This window comes from Truncatella angustata (genome assembly GCF_020726525.1).
Source record: "Truncatella angustata strain MPI-SDFR-AT-0073 chromosome Unknown BKA67scaffold_2, whole genome shotgun sequence".
NCBI lineage: Eukaryota > Fungi > Ascomycota > Sordariomycetes > Amphisphaeriales > Sporocadaceae > Truncatella > Truncatella angustata.
In genome coordinates, this window is record NW_025763382.1 from 6862331 (window position 1) to 6879820 (window position 17490).

General features: G+C 49.3%; 2 protein-coding genes across 2 annotated transcripts; both read right to left on the reverse strand.

The window, feature by feature from the left end:
* Window positions 1-1182: 1182 nt before the first annotated feature.
* Window positions 1183-3096, reverse strand: BKA67DRAFT_512174 (MYND finger; the record flags this gene model as incomplete). Its single annotated transcript, XM_046097453.1, has 1 exon — window positions 1183-3096. One exon carries the CDS (start codon window positions 3094-3096, stop codon window positions 1183-1185), a length of 1914 nt encoding a protein of 637 aa, XP_045962588.1.
* Window positions 3097-12654: 9558 nt separating this feature from the next.
* BKA67DRAFT_512547 (uncharacterized protein) lies at window positions 12655-15917 on the reverse strand (the record flags this gene model as incomplete). Its single annotated transcript, XM_046097482.1, has 3 exons — window positions 12655-13954; window positions 14005-14857; window positions 14930-15917. Coding segments are annotated over 3 exons (3141 nt in total), but the record flags the coding sequence as incomplete, so codon positions are not given.
* Between the last annotated feature and the right edge of the window lie 1573 nt (window positions 15918-17490).

Here is a 17490-nt window from a genome sequence, read left to right on the forward strand (position 1 = left end):
AGCCGTCAAGGTTTAAAAGCTTCACAGGAAGACCGTGACAATATGTAAGAGTCGCTATGGCCAGAGACTCGCAAGCAAAAGCAAATTTGTCACCGGATCTTTAGTCGGTGCCTGGTCACTTGGGTATATCGAATTGCTAGGATGCCCATAAACGCCACGATTCTGTACCGATATACACGGGCCGGTGAAGCTAATTTGTACCGTCATTTAAGCTTTGTCATAGTCTCGGTACTGGAACACGAAATGAAACCAAGGAATTATAAAGTCAATTGCTAGCTTGGCACTTCACCGGAACGCATTAGACTAGTAATCTATTTCAGTAACTGCAAGGAATATTTTCACAGGTGGCTCGGCAACAAAGCCAGCAAGAGCATTCACAGTGTAGAACAAGAAGACATGTCGGTATTGGTTCATGATCTTTCTTTATGTGTGATGTAGAGATACAAAACAATGGTGGAGCTTATGGTGAGGTTTGGTATAGGAAGCTCGACTACAGCGAGCTTCAGTAGGCCTCCAATTTGGTTCTCCAATGAACTCTTCCGCCAAAGCAGGCTACCATCCCAAGCCCAATGTCTGCATGACAGACAGATGATGCCTCCCCGTCGTGGCTCGCGTAAATGCGTGCCCTCGTCCTATTATCGTCTTTATCCCATAACCCAGACGCAATGAAAGTTCAGTGGTTGACAACTTAGTCCGGTGATCAAGGCCCATAGTGTGTTCCTTTTTCCAAGACTAGTCTCCCGTGCCCATAAGCCCAGACGTCGAACGGAAAGGAGCCTGTCGAGCGGACTAGAACACCGGACAGTAGATATATATCTTCAGTCCCGATGTGACAAACGAAGAACTATTCACGACCACCAGTCAAGAAGCCCATAGCTAGCAGACGACGACGCGGTAGACGACGGCAAGAGAGTTGCTCGGACGCCCCCCCCCCCCCCAGATAAACAAAAAAATAAGTATAAAAATCAAGTGGACCCAAACCGAAAACAAAAGAAAAACCGTGATGCAAGTGGGAAGAGCAGTGGTGGTATCAGAGCGCAACGCCGTGTTTCGTGAGATGCTTTGCTTCGCCATGCAGTTTCAATCGACGAAATGAAATGGATCATTTGTGGAAATAGACATTATGCTGAATAACGCCGGGGCAGAATGATGGAATTGTTGCAGGTCATTAAGGTCGTAAGGTCATTGGGAGGCCTGAACGCACCAGTGGCGGTGGAAAGCCCAGGCGCTCTTCTGACACTCCTTGCTGCAGTACTTGGTTCGGCGGCACCGACGGCACTTAGCAAATTGCCGTGTGAACTCCTCCCACTTCCCACACTGGTAGTAGGCACACTGTCGGATACCGCCTCGGGTGTCGTCCTTGCGGCACAGGTTACGCATAACGACGCCAGCCCAGTATTGCATATCTGTGCTGTGATATCGGACAGTGAACTTTTCCACCAGAGGGAAAATGTTGAAATCGTTTGGCAGTAGGTACTCCTCTTCGTAGTCCTCCTCCTCCACCTCCTCCTTGACGGGCTCCGGCGTTTCGTCGTCACCATCGAGCAGCTGCAGCTCCTTTCCGATCTTGAGCTTGGGAACAAGGTGACTGTGCTGGAAGTAGGAGCGGAGGTTGCAGTACTTTGAGACATATGCCAAGAGCTGCAGGGACATGAGAACGTCCTCCTCTCTGGGCATTGCCGCGAGCATCTGCGGGTTGGAGTTGGAAGGGAGAGGCCTGTCGAGAAGATAACGCGGCATGGCCGGCTGATTCGGCAGAGGCGGCTGCGGCGTTGCGATGACAGGCCGGTTGGGTGATAGACCAATAGTGGGTACGGGTGTAGCTGTGGTGGTCTGGATGCTGCCATCAACAGGCGCCCGGTGGGTGATGTTGAAGGTGCCAGCCTCGGGGACCTCCGAGACAGTGGGTGTGGTCAACTCGAGCGCGGTGCCTGCGAGCGTACTGTCACCCTCTTCCATAGCAATGTCCTGGAAGCCTACGGCAGGCTGGATCCCATCAGTCCCCGACATCTCCGCATCGCCCGACTCGTCCGACTGAACACTGTCGGTGTTCAGGTCGTCGGCGTCGATTGCGGGATCGGCCGTCGAGTTCTGATGTCTGATTGAAGGACGTCTCCGAGTGCGAGCTGTAGGACCGAGCACGGAGGCGGGCCGCACAGTAGGAGATCGGACCTGGGGCGGCGGCAGCGGTGTTGTGGGGGACGCAGGCTGCGATACGTTGAGATTGGGATGAGGAAAGACAGGCATCATCGAAGGAAGTCGGTCAGCATCCCGTACGGGACGGATAAAGCTATCTGCGGCACTGGCCAGGGGTTGAATGGATGGCCCTGCGGGAGATGCGATGTTCTGACGGGACTCGTGGCGGTGGGTGTGGTGGTGATGGTGATGGTGGTGGTGGTGTTGTTGTCGCTGGCTGGGGAAGGCGGTCGCAGCCCTCTGCTCGGCAGGGGAGGTAACGGGGAACGAAGGCACGGTTGGAGTGGCCTCGAAGACACCGTTTTCCGCGGTAGCTGATGTCGAAGGACCGGCAAAGCTGGCAGCCGAGACATCGATGGAGGGCGGAGGAGCCTGACGACGGAAGGACTCGGCACGACCAGAGCGATTGGTGAAGGAAGAGGATTTCGAAGAGCCATCTCTGTGCGAGTGGCTGCGGTGACGGTGGTGATGGTCGCCGATGTGCTTCTGCTTGGCCTCCTCGGCCTTTTCGCGGCACTTCTCGACGACCTTGATGTAGTTGTCAAGAATGGTTGCGATGACAGGAACCATGTCAGCCTCGACGACTCGGGTACGCACGCCCTCGGTGCCGCGAACTCCTATGTTGACCACACACTGGAAAGCGAGGTTCCACTTCCACATGTCCATCATGTCTTTGCTTCTTCCCTGCTTCAGGATGCATACTAGCCGCTCGATTCCGCCGTCGACTGTGAGGATGTCTCGAATGCGAGCGGATGAGGTCGTAAGATAGGCCAGGTGGTTCAGCGAGTTGATGAGCGGCAGTGTCGAAGTGCAGTCGAGAGCTCGTCTGTCGTAGAGGGCCGTGGTGATGCCGACCGAGGCCTTGTTGACATTGGGGATGCTGAAATTGACTTCCCTCATCTTGGCGGCTTTGTGTTGGCAAGTTGGAGTGGCAGATGAGAAAAATCCGACGTCGGGAATCAGCTGAGACAAAAGGGCGATTGCTGAGGATTCCGGCAGATGACTCGGGTTCAGTCAGCCCACGACAAGACAGCAGACGAGGCTGTGGGAGCTGAGCTGGTTGTGGGATCGAACGCAACGAAGGGATGGGACCTGGTAGAGTATATAAAAGGAATGATGAAAAGATATGCCACGGACCCCCCTGATGGAATTGCGAGTTGCTTGATTGAGATGAACGCGTTTGAGGATCAATGCGGAGTTCGTTAATGCAGGCGGGCAAGCTTCCGATGGCAGCAAAAATGCTCCTCTCTCCTCTCCGTGGGATTGGATTGGATTGGGCCTCAAGAAAGAGTGCTCTGCCAAAAAAAAACAGGGAGCCCCAGTCAACAGACCAACAAAATATTAAAAACTGTCGTTGAAGCTTTGGGTATTACTGGGATTGTCCAATGCTGAAGGTCACCGACGGGCCAACTTTTGTTCTTGTTCGGGAGGAATCCCGCTGGTTGTGGTGCTCGTGGTATTTGACTTGATTTGATTTGTAAATGGCGGCGAGCCCGAAAACTGGTAGCTCAGATGCTCTTGGCCAAAACCATGTAAACGGAACCCACAGAAACGACCGATGTCTTTATATATGCAACGCAGCTTTGCGAGGCGGTTTGTCCGTAAATACACTTTTGAAAAACAAGAAAGAAACAGACTTGTCGTTTCGAGTCGTTTGCGATGAGGATTTTGATCCAATTCTCTTCTCTATATCGGTTCTTCGGTTCGTGATTCGGAATGGGTGTGTTTAGAACCTGACCAGACCGCCGCTCCTAGAAATCAAAAAGTGCAAGTCCTTTTTACAAGCGGGAATGATGGGAACAACACTCGAGAGAGATCCGGGAAGAGACGAGAAACCCGAGAAATCTCCTACTCCATGCAGTATCTAGAAGAAACGACACTGCTCCATCAATGAGCCTCGATGCAGAGGACGGGGACAACGATGGCAGGTGAAGGTGTTTTGAGCAGGGACGGCAAAGGACGAGACTGGATGGAGATGGAGGACCAGAGACCTGACAATTGTGAAAGGTAGTTTTGAGGCAACTAGAGTAGAGCGGTAGAAACGTGAGCGTGTGAGCCTGGGCATGAGCATGGGCGTGAGCGTGAGCTTGAACCCGAAGCCTGAACTCGACAGCCAAAAGGAACCTTAAAGTGGTCGGCTGGTTGAGTCTGACACTGACACCACTCAGGCCACTGGACAGGGATTCGAACCCCAAGAATCCTCTCTCTTGTCTTGTTCTTGCTCGTGCTTGTGCTTGTGCTTGTCTTCTGGCGGGCCCCGCAGAAGGCCCCAAAAACATGCCCCTGGGAGCCCCTACTGGCTACTGCGCTGTAGCGGGTCTGCCGGTTATTCACTGCGTCGCAAAGCAAAAGCACGAGAGATATCCGTGAACAGCTCTAGTGCCTGTCGCCTAGCGCCTGATCGCAATCGCAGTCATGAAGAGTAGCGGCCACGGGCTACAGACTGAACTACACTATGGGTACCCAAGTAAAATTGCACTCGATTAACTTACGCAATCCTGTAAATTAACTGCAGAGATGTCAATATCATCTGGAAATGATGCGTTGCGTACACGAGCTTTTGTTTTGATCCAGATGCAGCTTCACCAAAGACCGTCTCGTGTCCTTGCTTCAACATAATTTCTCGCCCCTCGGGCCTGGCCATGAAATACAGAGCCTGGCAAGCCCCGGACCCCAGTTATGTGCTTCGTTCACTGCATTTCGTGGTTGACGAAACTCACCAGTGGCATGCGGCACACTAAAGTCACAGGCTTGGCCACTCATGCATGATCAAATGCACCCTGAAAAACGCATCAAAATCGACATCAAAATCGACATCAAAATCAAAATGTTTTCGAATATACTAGAGTATATGGCGTTCCACAAACTTGCATATATCTATCCGCCCGACTTTTGTCGCCCTTCCAATTGGTAGTTCTTTGAGCGGAGACAACTTTGAGGGCTCGTTTACAAGCACCTTGGAGGCAACGTAGAAAGTATGTACATACGTACTCGACAATGGAATCATGTTGTTCGCTGGGCGCTAGGCTCGCCAATGAATCTCATTGCCGGTGCGGCACAGACTGCCTTCCATCTACTATGTATAAATCGGAACATTGGTCAGCAGGAACAAGATGCCCATCGGGCTAAAAAGTAAAGGGGGGGAACAGAAACATCGCGCTTAGGTGAGCATAGTGAAAACAATCCTAGGTCCATCATTCTTCTAAACATTTGAGTCCGAGTCCTACCTAGCGTTATTGTATTTGGCTGTAGAATCATTCTTTGTGGCACCGCAGCCCGGGTTTCTCGAAACCTCGCTTAGTACAGAGAATTTAGCCATGGAGATAATTCAAAGTTTGTGATCGATCTCAAAACCGCCATACAATTCTATTTTGCACGGTGACGGAACGTTAAACTTTATTGAGGCTCCCGCTTGGACCCTGATTCTGCTTCGGTTGAGCTTCGGTGGGGCCTTCCATTTTTATCCCTGAAGTCTATCGTGATGGCAAGATTATTATACTTTGTGCTTGTAGCTCTAATACTCTCGATTCGGAGGCGAAAGAGAAAAAAATTGGAAAATAAAGAACCGACGGTCAGCCAAGACGGTCCAAAGTCCATCGTGGCCTCGATTGAAACCAACGTCGCAAGATCTTCCTACCGGCATACTCGAAAGAGTCAAGTGTGAACGAACAGTTCACTTTTAGTACAACCCTCAGCTTTTCTCCGGTTCTCTTACTCGCAGCTTTCCTCCACTTGGAGCTGCCCGTGATGGTTTTCACCCATCTTTTGCACCAACCACAGTGCTGGCATATGCAGCAAATTCATATCCTCATATTTTGGGTCTGTTCTCGCCCTTGATGCTGCAGATTTGGTATCCGCCACACCTCCACAATTGCCTTCAGAATGCCATAGGTTCGCGGTTGCTGCTTTTACAACATGTCCCCTCATCAATACAATGTAGATTTGGCGCGTCTGGTGCACCTACTGCCGAAGAATTCCGAGCATCGCTCGATTCTTCAAAGCGACACGATTTAGAGCGAGGTTGTGGAAGCGATCTCCAACCTCCACACAGGCCATGCAAACCCCGCCCATCTCCATGTGGGCTCATCCACAGGCAGGCAGGTCCGCCCTGCAACGTATCATACACCCTGCAAATTATTTGCATTTTGCAGCACTGGATGCTCCCCGACTTCTATTGAGCCATGGTTAGACGATGTCGTACAGATCACGACAATACTACCAGTAACGCGCTCTTTACCGCATCGATTCTTTTGTGCTGCTAATCTATTGCCACTCGGACTACGCCGGCATAAATGAGTTTGCTTGGCCGGAAATACTCGGTGGAGGTCAACTGCGCTCTGAGGTTGCATCAACTCCGTACACTGCATTTAATTCAACGCTAATGTGCCACTTGCCGTCTCAACTATCGACTCTCGGCGATGATATTGCCGGACCGAATCTTTCACGAACGATTCGTCATCGTCTGTGCTTCGTTCTTTAGTGGTTGCTAGTCATGAGAGACACTGACTCTTAGATCCATCCGCTCATCGTCAAAATATCTACCGTTGTACTCCGTAGCCAGACTATACTAGGCTTGGCAGACCCATGTTCATATGCCCGCAAATAGTGTGGGAACTTTCCCGAAGACGCTGCAAGCTTGTGAGAAGATATAGTACAAGCTTACGAACTATGGTTTTCCTATGCTTTGCTGTAGCTCTATGCAATTCCATAGACCCAGCTATTTAGAATCCCGTGGGGATCTGACCAAAACATGGTCTCATATGTTGGAACACCTGGACGAACCATCACGGCCTTCATTTCTGCCTGGTACCACGAGGGTCGGAATGCTCCACCGACATTTCCAGGGGAGATTCTTTCAGCTCTCTTGGATACGAACAACTCCTCCGTCATCAGGAGTATACCATAGTACACCACATACAACAACATGAACTTGGTGCTGACGGGAGCCACATGGTCACCACGCGGCTTTCAAAATTTGTTCACCAACTTGTTTACAAACGCGCGGCTGAACCCCTGATCCAGTTCCCTCCCCAAACCTCGCGAACTCTATCGTCAGAGACGTTGTTGGCTTCAAGCTCTGAGATCTGGCGATGCGTGACTGGTTAGCTTGACGCCTGACTGACCCAGAATCCTTCCAACAGTCACCGAATTTGGATATCAGATAGCCCAAGGGTGCGGTATAGGCCGCCCCCAAGCGCAAAGGCATCATTGGTTCCGAGCCGTCATAGTTGCCGCTCGCGGCGGCGCTTGCAATGCAGTCTAAAATCCTCTAGCGCCAGCCCCCTACAAATTGGCGGTCTGCGGTCTGCGGTCTGCAGTCTGCAGGAGTTCTGATCTTTCGGTTCGGCTACCTTCCAGTGGCTGGGGCTCCTACTAACCTTGGGCTCTCCCATCTGTCCGTCGCCTGGTGTTCTGCATGATTCGTTGCAACTGACACTGACGTCGCCCGCAAGGACAAGCAGGTCCCCATGTCGCGTATCTTAGGGTCCTTGCGCTCAAAACCCTCATCCGCAGCAGCATCGCCTAGGATGGGCGGGGCCATCTAACTTTTGCTGGGTGCGTCTGTGCTGGAAATGAGGGAAAGCCGGGAGAGCGGGTGGGGGGTCCATGCCGACCCGGAAGAAAGGCTCGGACATACTATGATTGAATATACATCGTTTGTCGTTTCACAAGAGACAACGACCAGTTCTTCTACCGTACGAAACAAGCATTGCGGGAAATATGTTGTGGTCATACCTGCCATCTCAAATCAAACGCAAGAATCCAGAATGCAAAGTTTTGCTCAATATTTTTTTTACTGCTTCTAGAACAATAAGCATGGCCATGATTCTCGGGCTGAGAAAGGATGAAACGTTACCCGTCTCGGAGCACAAGGCGCAAGGCGCAAGAGCGGGACAAAGCCAACAAAACACTTGGAATTCCCCCTGCCCTTCTGTCTATTGATCCTGGAGAAGAAGAACAAAAACAAGGATCTCACAAGAATCTGTGAGATGTTGATTAATGATGCTTCTGCCGACCCCCCCGACCACCGAGAGAGATCTGATCGCCGGCTCCACAGAGCTTCCAAAACGTTCTGCGGGATCCGCGACGGGCCACCCCTCCCCGTGGGCGTCAGGTCGTTGCTGGGATTTGCTTAAGCTCAAGTGTGACAGGTCCTTGGGAGAAAGCCCGTAGATACTTAACTCCTTTGGGAGGAGGTCGTTGCGTATCGGGTCTGCCTGGGTTTCGGCCATGACTGACACAATGGTACAGCTATCGCCTGGGTAAACAGGATCCTACATGGAGTGTTAATAGACCAAGTGCTATCTCTGCGAGGAAATGTGGTCCCGGGCTGCCGCATGTTGTTCGAGCATTCCACTGAGGTGGTGCTGACAGATATCTGGCCTACTCTGAAAGGCTGAGAGCATATCCAGCAAGAGCTGAATTGCTCATATGCTCAGTTCCACTCGAAGTCGATGTTCTCGTGCCAGTGAGCTCCCCCTGCTTGAGCTCGAGCAGGGTTCACTGATGAGCCTCGTGCGGGCAGAACAGACTGAAAGAGAACCTGGTGCTCCGGCCGGTACTGGATCGGATCTTTCCATGCTCCGATGATGATCCCCTCAACGATGATAAGTCCACCAGCCGATCGCAAGACTGTGAGGCGGAGTCCAAGGACCCAAGCTTCTCATGGACTGGGGCCAGGACTGTTTATGCTGACCGTTCTTATCGTTGTATGAACGCATAAAACTGCTTGGCCACATTTGCTTCTGATCAGAGCAGAAATAGGGCATTGAATGTAGTCTGTTTGGCTTATTGAACAATTTAGGACCGGTTTGAATGGACTATCAGGAGCTTAACACTCGTCGTTAAAATACAGTGTGGTTTGTATTCAAGTCTCTATTGCAGCATGCTGAGAACAGGCCTCCTTATATATCATAATCCGGACAAAACACCTGCGTGGCAGGAGATCAGGGAATCATGGCAACAGATACTGCTCAATGTCAAGCTCTTAACAAAAAGATTGTTACTCAGATGATTCGTAAGAGTCTGCGTAGTGATTCTGACTTGACGATCATTGAATATAATCAGTCAACTTTGAGGTGTGACCCTATGGCATACACATATAACTGAAAAAAGCATTTCATTGATAAATGTGCAGCTTTTGGGTACCATTGCTCGAATTATGGCTTGTTTGGTATGTTTTATTACCTTTCTCTTGTGATACAGTGGGTTCTGTTATATTTCCCCGTACGAGTGTCACGACATGAGTTGAAGGTATTGTTACGGATAAAGTCGTGCTGTAGTCGACGGGGCGGAGGAAAGCTGGTGCTACACGTGCACACTGCAGCCACCTCCATTGCTGGCCGCATATTTTGACAAGAGCCCAGTTAAGAGCCTTCTCCTTCTGTATCTTCAATTGTTCTTTACAGTCGTGTTGCGTTGGATTTATCGAGCAATGGATCCCTTGGGCGCAGTCGGCATTGCATCTACGGTGGTCTCTTTCCTGGATCTTAGCATCGGCATTGCTAAAGATGCTGCGGAGCTCAACCGTTGTTGGAAGCCTCTCAAATCTGCCGATTTCGAAGCAGCTGACTTGAATTTACAGATCCAAAACAACACATTATATGAAAGTAGACATCATACTAGGCATGAGAGCGACCTCCTCTATCAACATGGAGAATTATATGTCAAGTCTCGGACAAACTTGAGAATCACTCTTACTTGACAGTGTTGCAGGCTCTATTGAAGCTATACGAAGGATTTCGTAATATTACAACACGTTTAACTAATACGTTGCAAAGCTTAGAACCAGTGGTCAATGGCAAGAATTGGACAAACTCTCGCGAAGCTCCCAAGTTCAGGGTGAAGCAGGTGAGCTAGAAGAGCTTCAGTCCAGACTTTATAATTATCGAAACAGTCTCTCGAGGGCAGTGGCATGTGTGGATGCAGAACTTGATGCCTCTAGCGCGAAGCAGTTGGAAAGCACCCGGCAAAGCAAGACCGAGGTCATCTAAATTCTCTGTCTCGACTAGCTTAAGCTCACACTATCTCTTGCTAGCCAAGCCGAGCTTCTCTCTGCGTCCCAGACCGTAGGAAGTTCAGACGAACTGTTTGATTCAGACGCTGTCGCAGCGATTATGGCATTGAGGAGCGGAAAAATAAGATTGGCCAAAGTGGTGGTCCGCTTTCTAATCCTGAGGATGACCAATCTGCTTGAAAGATGGTCAAAAGTTTCATAAGGTGGCAGCAAGCTATTGGTGGAGTTCCCTCAGCCAATTTAGGGAGCCATATACAATTCAATCTGGATGTCCTACTAGTTCTACGTTATCTCTATATCCAGCAAAGATACGATACAAGTCTTGAAAACCATCCTCAAACATTCAACTGGGTCTTCGAACCCCCGGATATTCACGATCGGTCTTGGTCGACCCTTCTCGTTTGGCTGAGTGGCCCGTAAAGCATACAGTGGATAATGAAAATGGCTTCCTCTTTTACGGACGAACCCAAACATCAAAACGGCCAATTCTGGATTTGGGGCAATCCACGGTGACACTTCACAAAGAATACGGGACTATAAGAATTAGGTACATGAGCTCAGTCAGAAGTTAAGGTTAGTTAGGGCTGCCGGTGCTTACTAATCATTTCCCATTCTGATGACTATGTTGTCAAGCTGAACGCAAATGTAGTATATACGAGACAAAGGCAGAATTTACTGCGATTTTCTAGATTCTTCTTAGGATCTAAAATACGAAATATTCACAAAAGCCACACCCTATACCCCTCCTTTGCAAAGAGATTCTCAAAAAAAAAAAACCCCCCTAGTCTTAAAGAAGACAGCTTGCCCGCGATTATTAAAATTGTAAGCGCACCTGATTGTGAAACTGCATGATTAAAACCCACCGAGAAAGCGCATCCAAGAACGACAGTCGAGCCGGAAACAGCTGATACTTCTGGCCGAAATTCCACAGGCAGCCATAAGATGTTGTCCCCCTGGAACATGATCCAGTTACCATCTCGACTGATACCATACCCAACACAGGTTCTGTCGTTAAAATGAGAACGAGGTTTAGCCAAGGGAGATGCGGGATCTATACTTTTCTCGTTGGCGATGTCATCAAATTGACGCTGAATACTAAAAGCCCCAGCATCCGTCAATACCTGTGTAGAATCGGCATTAAAGCTAAGGGTGCCTGAGAAAGCCCATGTTTCGAGCAACTATAGCAACTCGCCCGTGCCGGCCGTTGACGGCCAACAGACCGCGGATACGACCACTTTCGATCGCAATTAGAGGTCGACTTGTAAGCGCAGGCAGGAATTCGAGTTGAGGCTTACAGCTTAGGGTGGAATATCAGGCTTGTTGTTCCAAGTTCATGATGACAGCATAACCAATCATAAAATGCTACTGTTCGAGCCCAAAGAGCTAAGAAAAACAAGCCAAATTCAAGACGTTTACTGCTCTCCCCTCACAAAATTCCACTCATGACCTTTGTCCTGACACCGCATACCGAACTCGTAGCATTCCATGCATATCCAAAAGTCACCACCGTTGCAGATTGCGCACCTATAGTGATCGCAATCGTCTCGAATATCCATTGTGCAGATATCACAATAGCCTGCTATGTTATTCGGTGTTGCTAGCCTAGAACCCATACCTTGATTGTTTGCATTATTTAGTACAGATTCCGAACCAGAATAACGATCAATAAGGTCTACCAATTGAAGGTTTCCCGTTTTCCGTGCCCAAAAAAGAACAGTTTGACCAAAAGCATCCATAGAGTCCAGGCAAGTACTATCAATGGAAAGCAAGGCACTTGCTACCATCTCGTGTCCATGTCGTGAAGCTACAAACAAGGGTGTAGCGTTGTAGCGGTCCTTGGTATGGATATCAATGGGGCTTGTTAACAGTAAAAATTGCGTGACGTCGAACTGGCCACGCATGGAAGCAAAGAATAGGGGAGTACGACCGTTATTATCTTGCTGCGAGACATTGACAGACGGGCTTTGGCATAATAGCCTTACCACTTCTCCATGACCGTTTTTCGCAGCAGGATGCAGCGGTGCCCATCCATGATGGTCTGCCATGGCCACGTCAGCGCTTTTCTCGAGAAGCAGCTTGACTACCTCGAAGTGTCCTCTCGAAGATGCGTCATGAAGTGGCGACCATCCATCCTTATCCGTAACGGAAACGTCGGCACCCTTCTCGAGAAGCAGCTTGACTACGTCTGTATGACCATTCGAACACGCATTATGAAGTGCTGTGTCACCATCCTCGTTTTGAACTATAACATCGGCCTCGTTCTCGAGAAGCAGCTTGACTACCTCCAAGTGTCCGTTTAGAGATGCGCCGTGAAGTGGCGACCATCCATCCTCATCCGTAACGGAAACGTCAGCACCCTTCTCGAGAAACAGCCTGACTACCTCGAAGTATCCTTTCGAAGATGCGTCATGAAGTGGCGACCATCCATAATTATCCATGACGGAAACATCGGCACCCTTCTTAAGAAGCAGCTTGACGACTTCAATACGGCCGCTATTTAAAGCAGCTTGTAGCGCATTGCTATACAGGCCACCCTGAGCATTAACATCAGCGTTGGCGTCTAGCAGCATCCGTACAACATCTTCGTGTCCTCTATACGAAGCAGCTTGTAACGCGTTGCTATACACGCTGCTTTGAGCATTGACATTAGCGTTAGCGTCTAGCAGCATCTGCAAAATATCTTTGTGTCCTCCATACGAAGCAGCTTGTAACGCGTTGCCATACCCGCCACCCTGAGCATTAACATCAGCGTTGGCGTCTAGCAGGATCTGTACAACATCTTTGTGTCCTCTACACGAAGCAGCCTGTAACGCGTTGCCAAAGTATCCGCCCTGAGCATTGACATTAGCGTCAGCCTCTATTAATATATGTACGACCTCTTTGTGTCCTCTATACGAAGCAGCCTGTAACGCGTTGCCACACTGGCCACCCTGAGCATTAATATCAGCCCTAGCTGCCACCATTAATCTGACACAATTTGACAGCCCACCAAGTGAGGCGTAGTATAGACCAGGCGCTATCTTGCTGTTCTCTAGAGTGTTTTTCGGCATATTGTTCCATGGTCGGTCTGGATCATGAAGTCGGCACCAGCTTCTGACTCTATTAACACTTGTTAATAGCTGCATCGTTAGCGCAAATACCTCCTGCCGATTATTGTCCCCAGCTATAGCATGGTTCATCCAATATTGCGCTGAGTAGCATGAGAAAGGGAAAAGCTTTTTGACGTCTGCTTCCGGTTTAAGCTCAAGTAGATATGACAGGCAGACCTCGGCTATGGAGGCTCGGGCTCGTCTCTGCTCTAAGTACTGTGCAGTCTCTCTTTCTAAACGGCTAGAAGTAAGATAGTCTTTTACCGAAAAGTGCGCGAGTTGAATCTCTTCCACAATTCGCTCTTCGTCGTATCTGCCCTCTCTACATACGAGAACAACTAGACTTGAACAGTACTGGGCGATTTCTTGCGGAACCGGTAATCTATCTCGTGGATCGAAACGAGACCCCACATCCTCCCCGACATCGACGGCAATGGCATCAATTGCTTCGTCTAGCCGTAAAGGCCTCTCTGAGTATGTCAGGAACTGTAAAATACGTATTGTATGATCCCTATACTCTGGAGGTATGTTTGCCAAGATCCGTTCATACGTCGTATCGAGTGTTTTCGGTAGATCGTTAAGTGCTTTTAGTAAAGCTTTACGTTCCAAGCACTTTTCCAAAGCGTCAAGCTGACATGAAACCCACCGAAACCTGTATAGTCTTAGCAATAGTCTTGTAAAGTTCATACCTAAGTGTCTCACATTCCATTAGCTTTCTCTACCAGGCTAGCCTCGATCTTATCTTGGATGCACGGTCGTCCTTGCCACCGCCTTAACCCATCATGTTCTCTAACCCTTGCACTCACGTAGTTTTGTATATCAGCTTCTAACAAGTCGCTTCGTATAGCAATCATCTGTTCATTGTTGGCGTGACGTTCAATGGCTGCCTTAATATCTTGTTCCGGTCGACTCGTGACAAGGAGGTGCACAATTGTCTCCGGATGGGATTTCTGAGCAAGATCTCGCATCCAGGACAATAACTCGGACCGCAGTGTGCACTCGTCCAATGCATCAAGCACAATCCATGCCTCTCCGAGCTCGCGAATCATACTTGTGAATATCTTGTACAGAAAGTCAATACTCGGCTGATCCTTTCCGTTTCGGCAAGATGAATAAAGCGAGTCTAGATGCTTTTGAGCATTTTCGTTCCGATGATATATTTGACTAACGAGGGAGTGGAGAGTGTTTTCAAAGGACTGCTTCCGGCTATCGGTAAAGTCAAAATAGAAGTAGAAAGTTTGCGACGGATTTCGGTTGTTTTGAAGATCTTCGATCACAGTTGATGCGAGAATTGTTTTGCCGCACCCGGGAATGCCATAAAGCCAAAGAAAAGAGTTTTGGCCGTTTTTCCACGTCAAATATGACTCACTCTCTAGTAGTCGCTGGCCTGAGCCTTTATGACGAGCTTTGATAGCTTTGTTGAAATTGGTGGAGACATTCGGAGGCGTAAGCCATTTCAGTATATCGTCGAAATGCTTGTCCGTTCGAATACTTTTGATTTCGGCATGCGTTTCATTGGTCCTGGTTTGAATATCTCCAAGTTGAAAGTTGACTACTTGCTCATTAACACACTGTATGGAACGCGGTTTCGTGTACAAGATGCACTATAAAGCTTATAACAACATACCATCTGTAAAAACTTCAGCCAGCCTCCTCTCAGCCTCTACCCTATTCGGCGCCACCTTGTGAAGCAGGTCTTTCGCGTAAGCTACAGCTGCCATTGCCGCATACCCTTGCCACCTCTTGTTCTTGTGCGTGTCCGAATAGTCACAAATGCCCCGGATTACGAGGCATGGGAAATGGTTCACCAGCCCAGCGGCCTCCATCTCAAAACATAACACATCCTTCTCAGCCGCCAGCTTGTCTCGTATAGTCGCATTCTTCATTAATTGGTTGGCAGACGCGATAAGGCCGAAATGGATCATTGGGTTATCTTCTTCTTCGGTTCGCCCAGCTCTGTTTATCAAATTTGAAGTGTCTTCACATACAACCGCACAGTCAGCGTCATCACCCTCAGCATGTTCGAAGGAAGATATATAGAGGCGGTCTGAGCTAGGGTCCGGTCGTCGGTATTTGGTTCGCAACCGTGGCTTTTTTGCAAGAACTCGATCGATCTCTTCTCCGATGGTGTGACCATCGCTCTCGTACTGGGCCTTAAGCACAGACATCGCCGTCAACATAAACTGTGGTGGCTGGTTCAAGTGTCCAGTCATGGCAAATTTCGCATTCTGTACCGTCTTACCATAATCGTATTGCAACACACCTCCAGTACCATAACCGGGGGAACTGACAACAATATCGCCTAGTCGAACATCGTGCTTCGAGCTTGGTGCACCACCACCGATACCGACCATGAGGCCGATCCTTACGTTGGAGAAACTGCGTACCAAATCTCTGGCAGCAGTCGCGGCAGAGACAAGCCCATATTGCGAGTGTGGCAAAGCGGCAATCACGACATTATGCTTTCCGATCCGACCTAGAGTATATGTGTTGTTATCGTTGACAGGCAAGTGTTCCGGGTCGTCGTGCTTCTCGTCGAGGAAGGCTGCGGCTGCGACAAGCTCGGTTCCGACGGCGCAGATCCAACCGATTGTGTACGCGTCTGGGTTTGGCATGATTGGATGCGAGGTATTCTGCTTGATTCGATAAACTGAAGTCGGTGGTACTCATTCGACTACATCAAGTATTGGGAAGGGTCTAAGGAGTTGGTGATCAGCAACGAAGCACTTGCGGCCGTCGGGCAGTCCTGTGAAAAGTCTGCCCAACGTCAGACACTTCCGCATGGTTTGGAAGCCCTCAACTTGGCCTCAGCCTCAAACCTGAGCTTGCGTTGTTAGGTCGACCTCCAAATCAGCTACATGCTAGAAGATGAATGGCCAAAGGTCCACTGTGCAATTGCGAGGAACCCCTCGCTTGTAGTGCAAGGCATCTTTGACCAGGGTGGGGGATGAGCCTTGCGGCTTCGCTGAAGACTTGCATATCTGCGACGGATGACGAGATCATACGGAAGTCTCTCTGCACCATCCGCTGGGAGTGCTGTCTGATAAGAGTAAAAACCATCACTGCTCAATCTGAACGACATTTGTAAAATAAAACCGGCCTGTAGTGGTAGCGATGCGCCGCCGTAAAGCGAAGTGATTGAGAACGACTCATCTCCTTGCGAGAAGAGGTAAAGAAAATACTCTAGAGTGACCCGCTGAATCACCCAAGGTTAAAGAGATCGCTGCTAATCGCAGTAATTGCCATCCTTCAACACAATAATAGCACCGATTGTGGCACCCAACCTTGCAGAGTCAAGACGAGAACTGGCCCGAGGTGTGATTGAAAGCAATGATTTAACTGATGCTGTAGTTGCAGATGCCGTCGGCTGCACCCCGCGGTCCATCTGAGCCATACGAGCGAACCTCGAACCTTGGATGCTTTCTAGGACAGCGACAGCCCCTCGCAATGCGGTCATTCCAGATCACAACGCTCTTCAAGCGTCAGGATCCCACACAGCCTGAATTCGTTGCACCTTTGAGACTTCATTGTCTACTTCAAAGCGTTCCTCCATAGTGCCCTATCGCGAAGCATCAGGACATGTAATTAGGATGTACACAACGATCTCGCATATTATGTGGGGTAGATCGTTGCTGCGAGGAAGCTCGCGTCAACGAGTTCATGTAAGATTGACGGTCGAGAGTACCGAGTATCTTCACTGCTGTATTGTGTCGTACGGGCTGATGGTAGCAGGCTTAGCCATTTTATGCTCACACGGGCATGCGATGGTGCTACAAGTTGTATGCTGACCTTAGAATGCTCATCAGGTAAGTTGGTTTGAACCAGTTGGTAACAGTTTGTGGGCCAATGTTGACACAGCCAAAGGCCAAAATCGGAACTCATGATTAAATATTTTGACCAGCAAAGAGGAAGGCGTCCTCGTTGATTGCTGTACATTGGATCAACGGCAAAGCAGCTTCTGGAAAGTTCACGCTCATGAAGTTCATTGTTCAGAGGAAAGAGACAAAGAAAATGCTGTGGAAAATGGTCAAAACCACAAACACTTATCGTTGAAAGCTTCTTTTTCTGGCAAATGTGTCCACCACTTCATAAGTCACAGGAAGGTTTACTTCGGTCTCTGATCCATGGAATCCTCGAAAAGTACCCATATTCCACTCTCGAGGTTATGTAAGGCTTAGTTTGGGATAC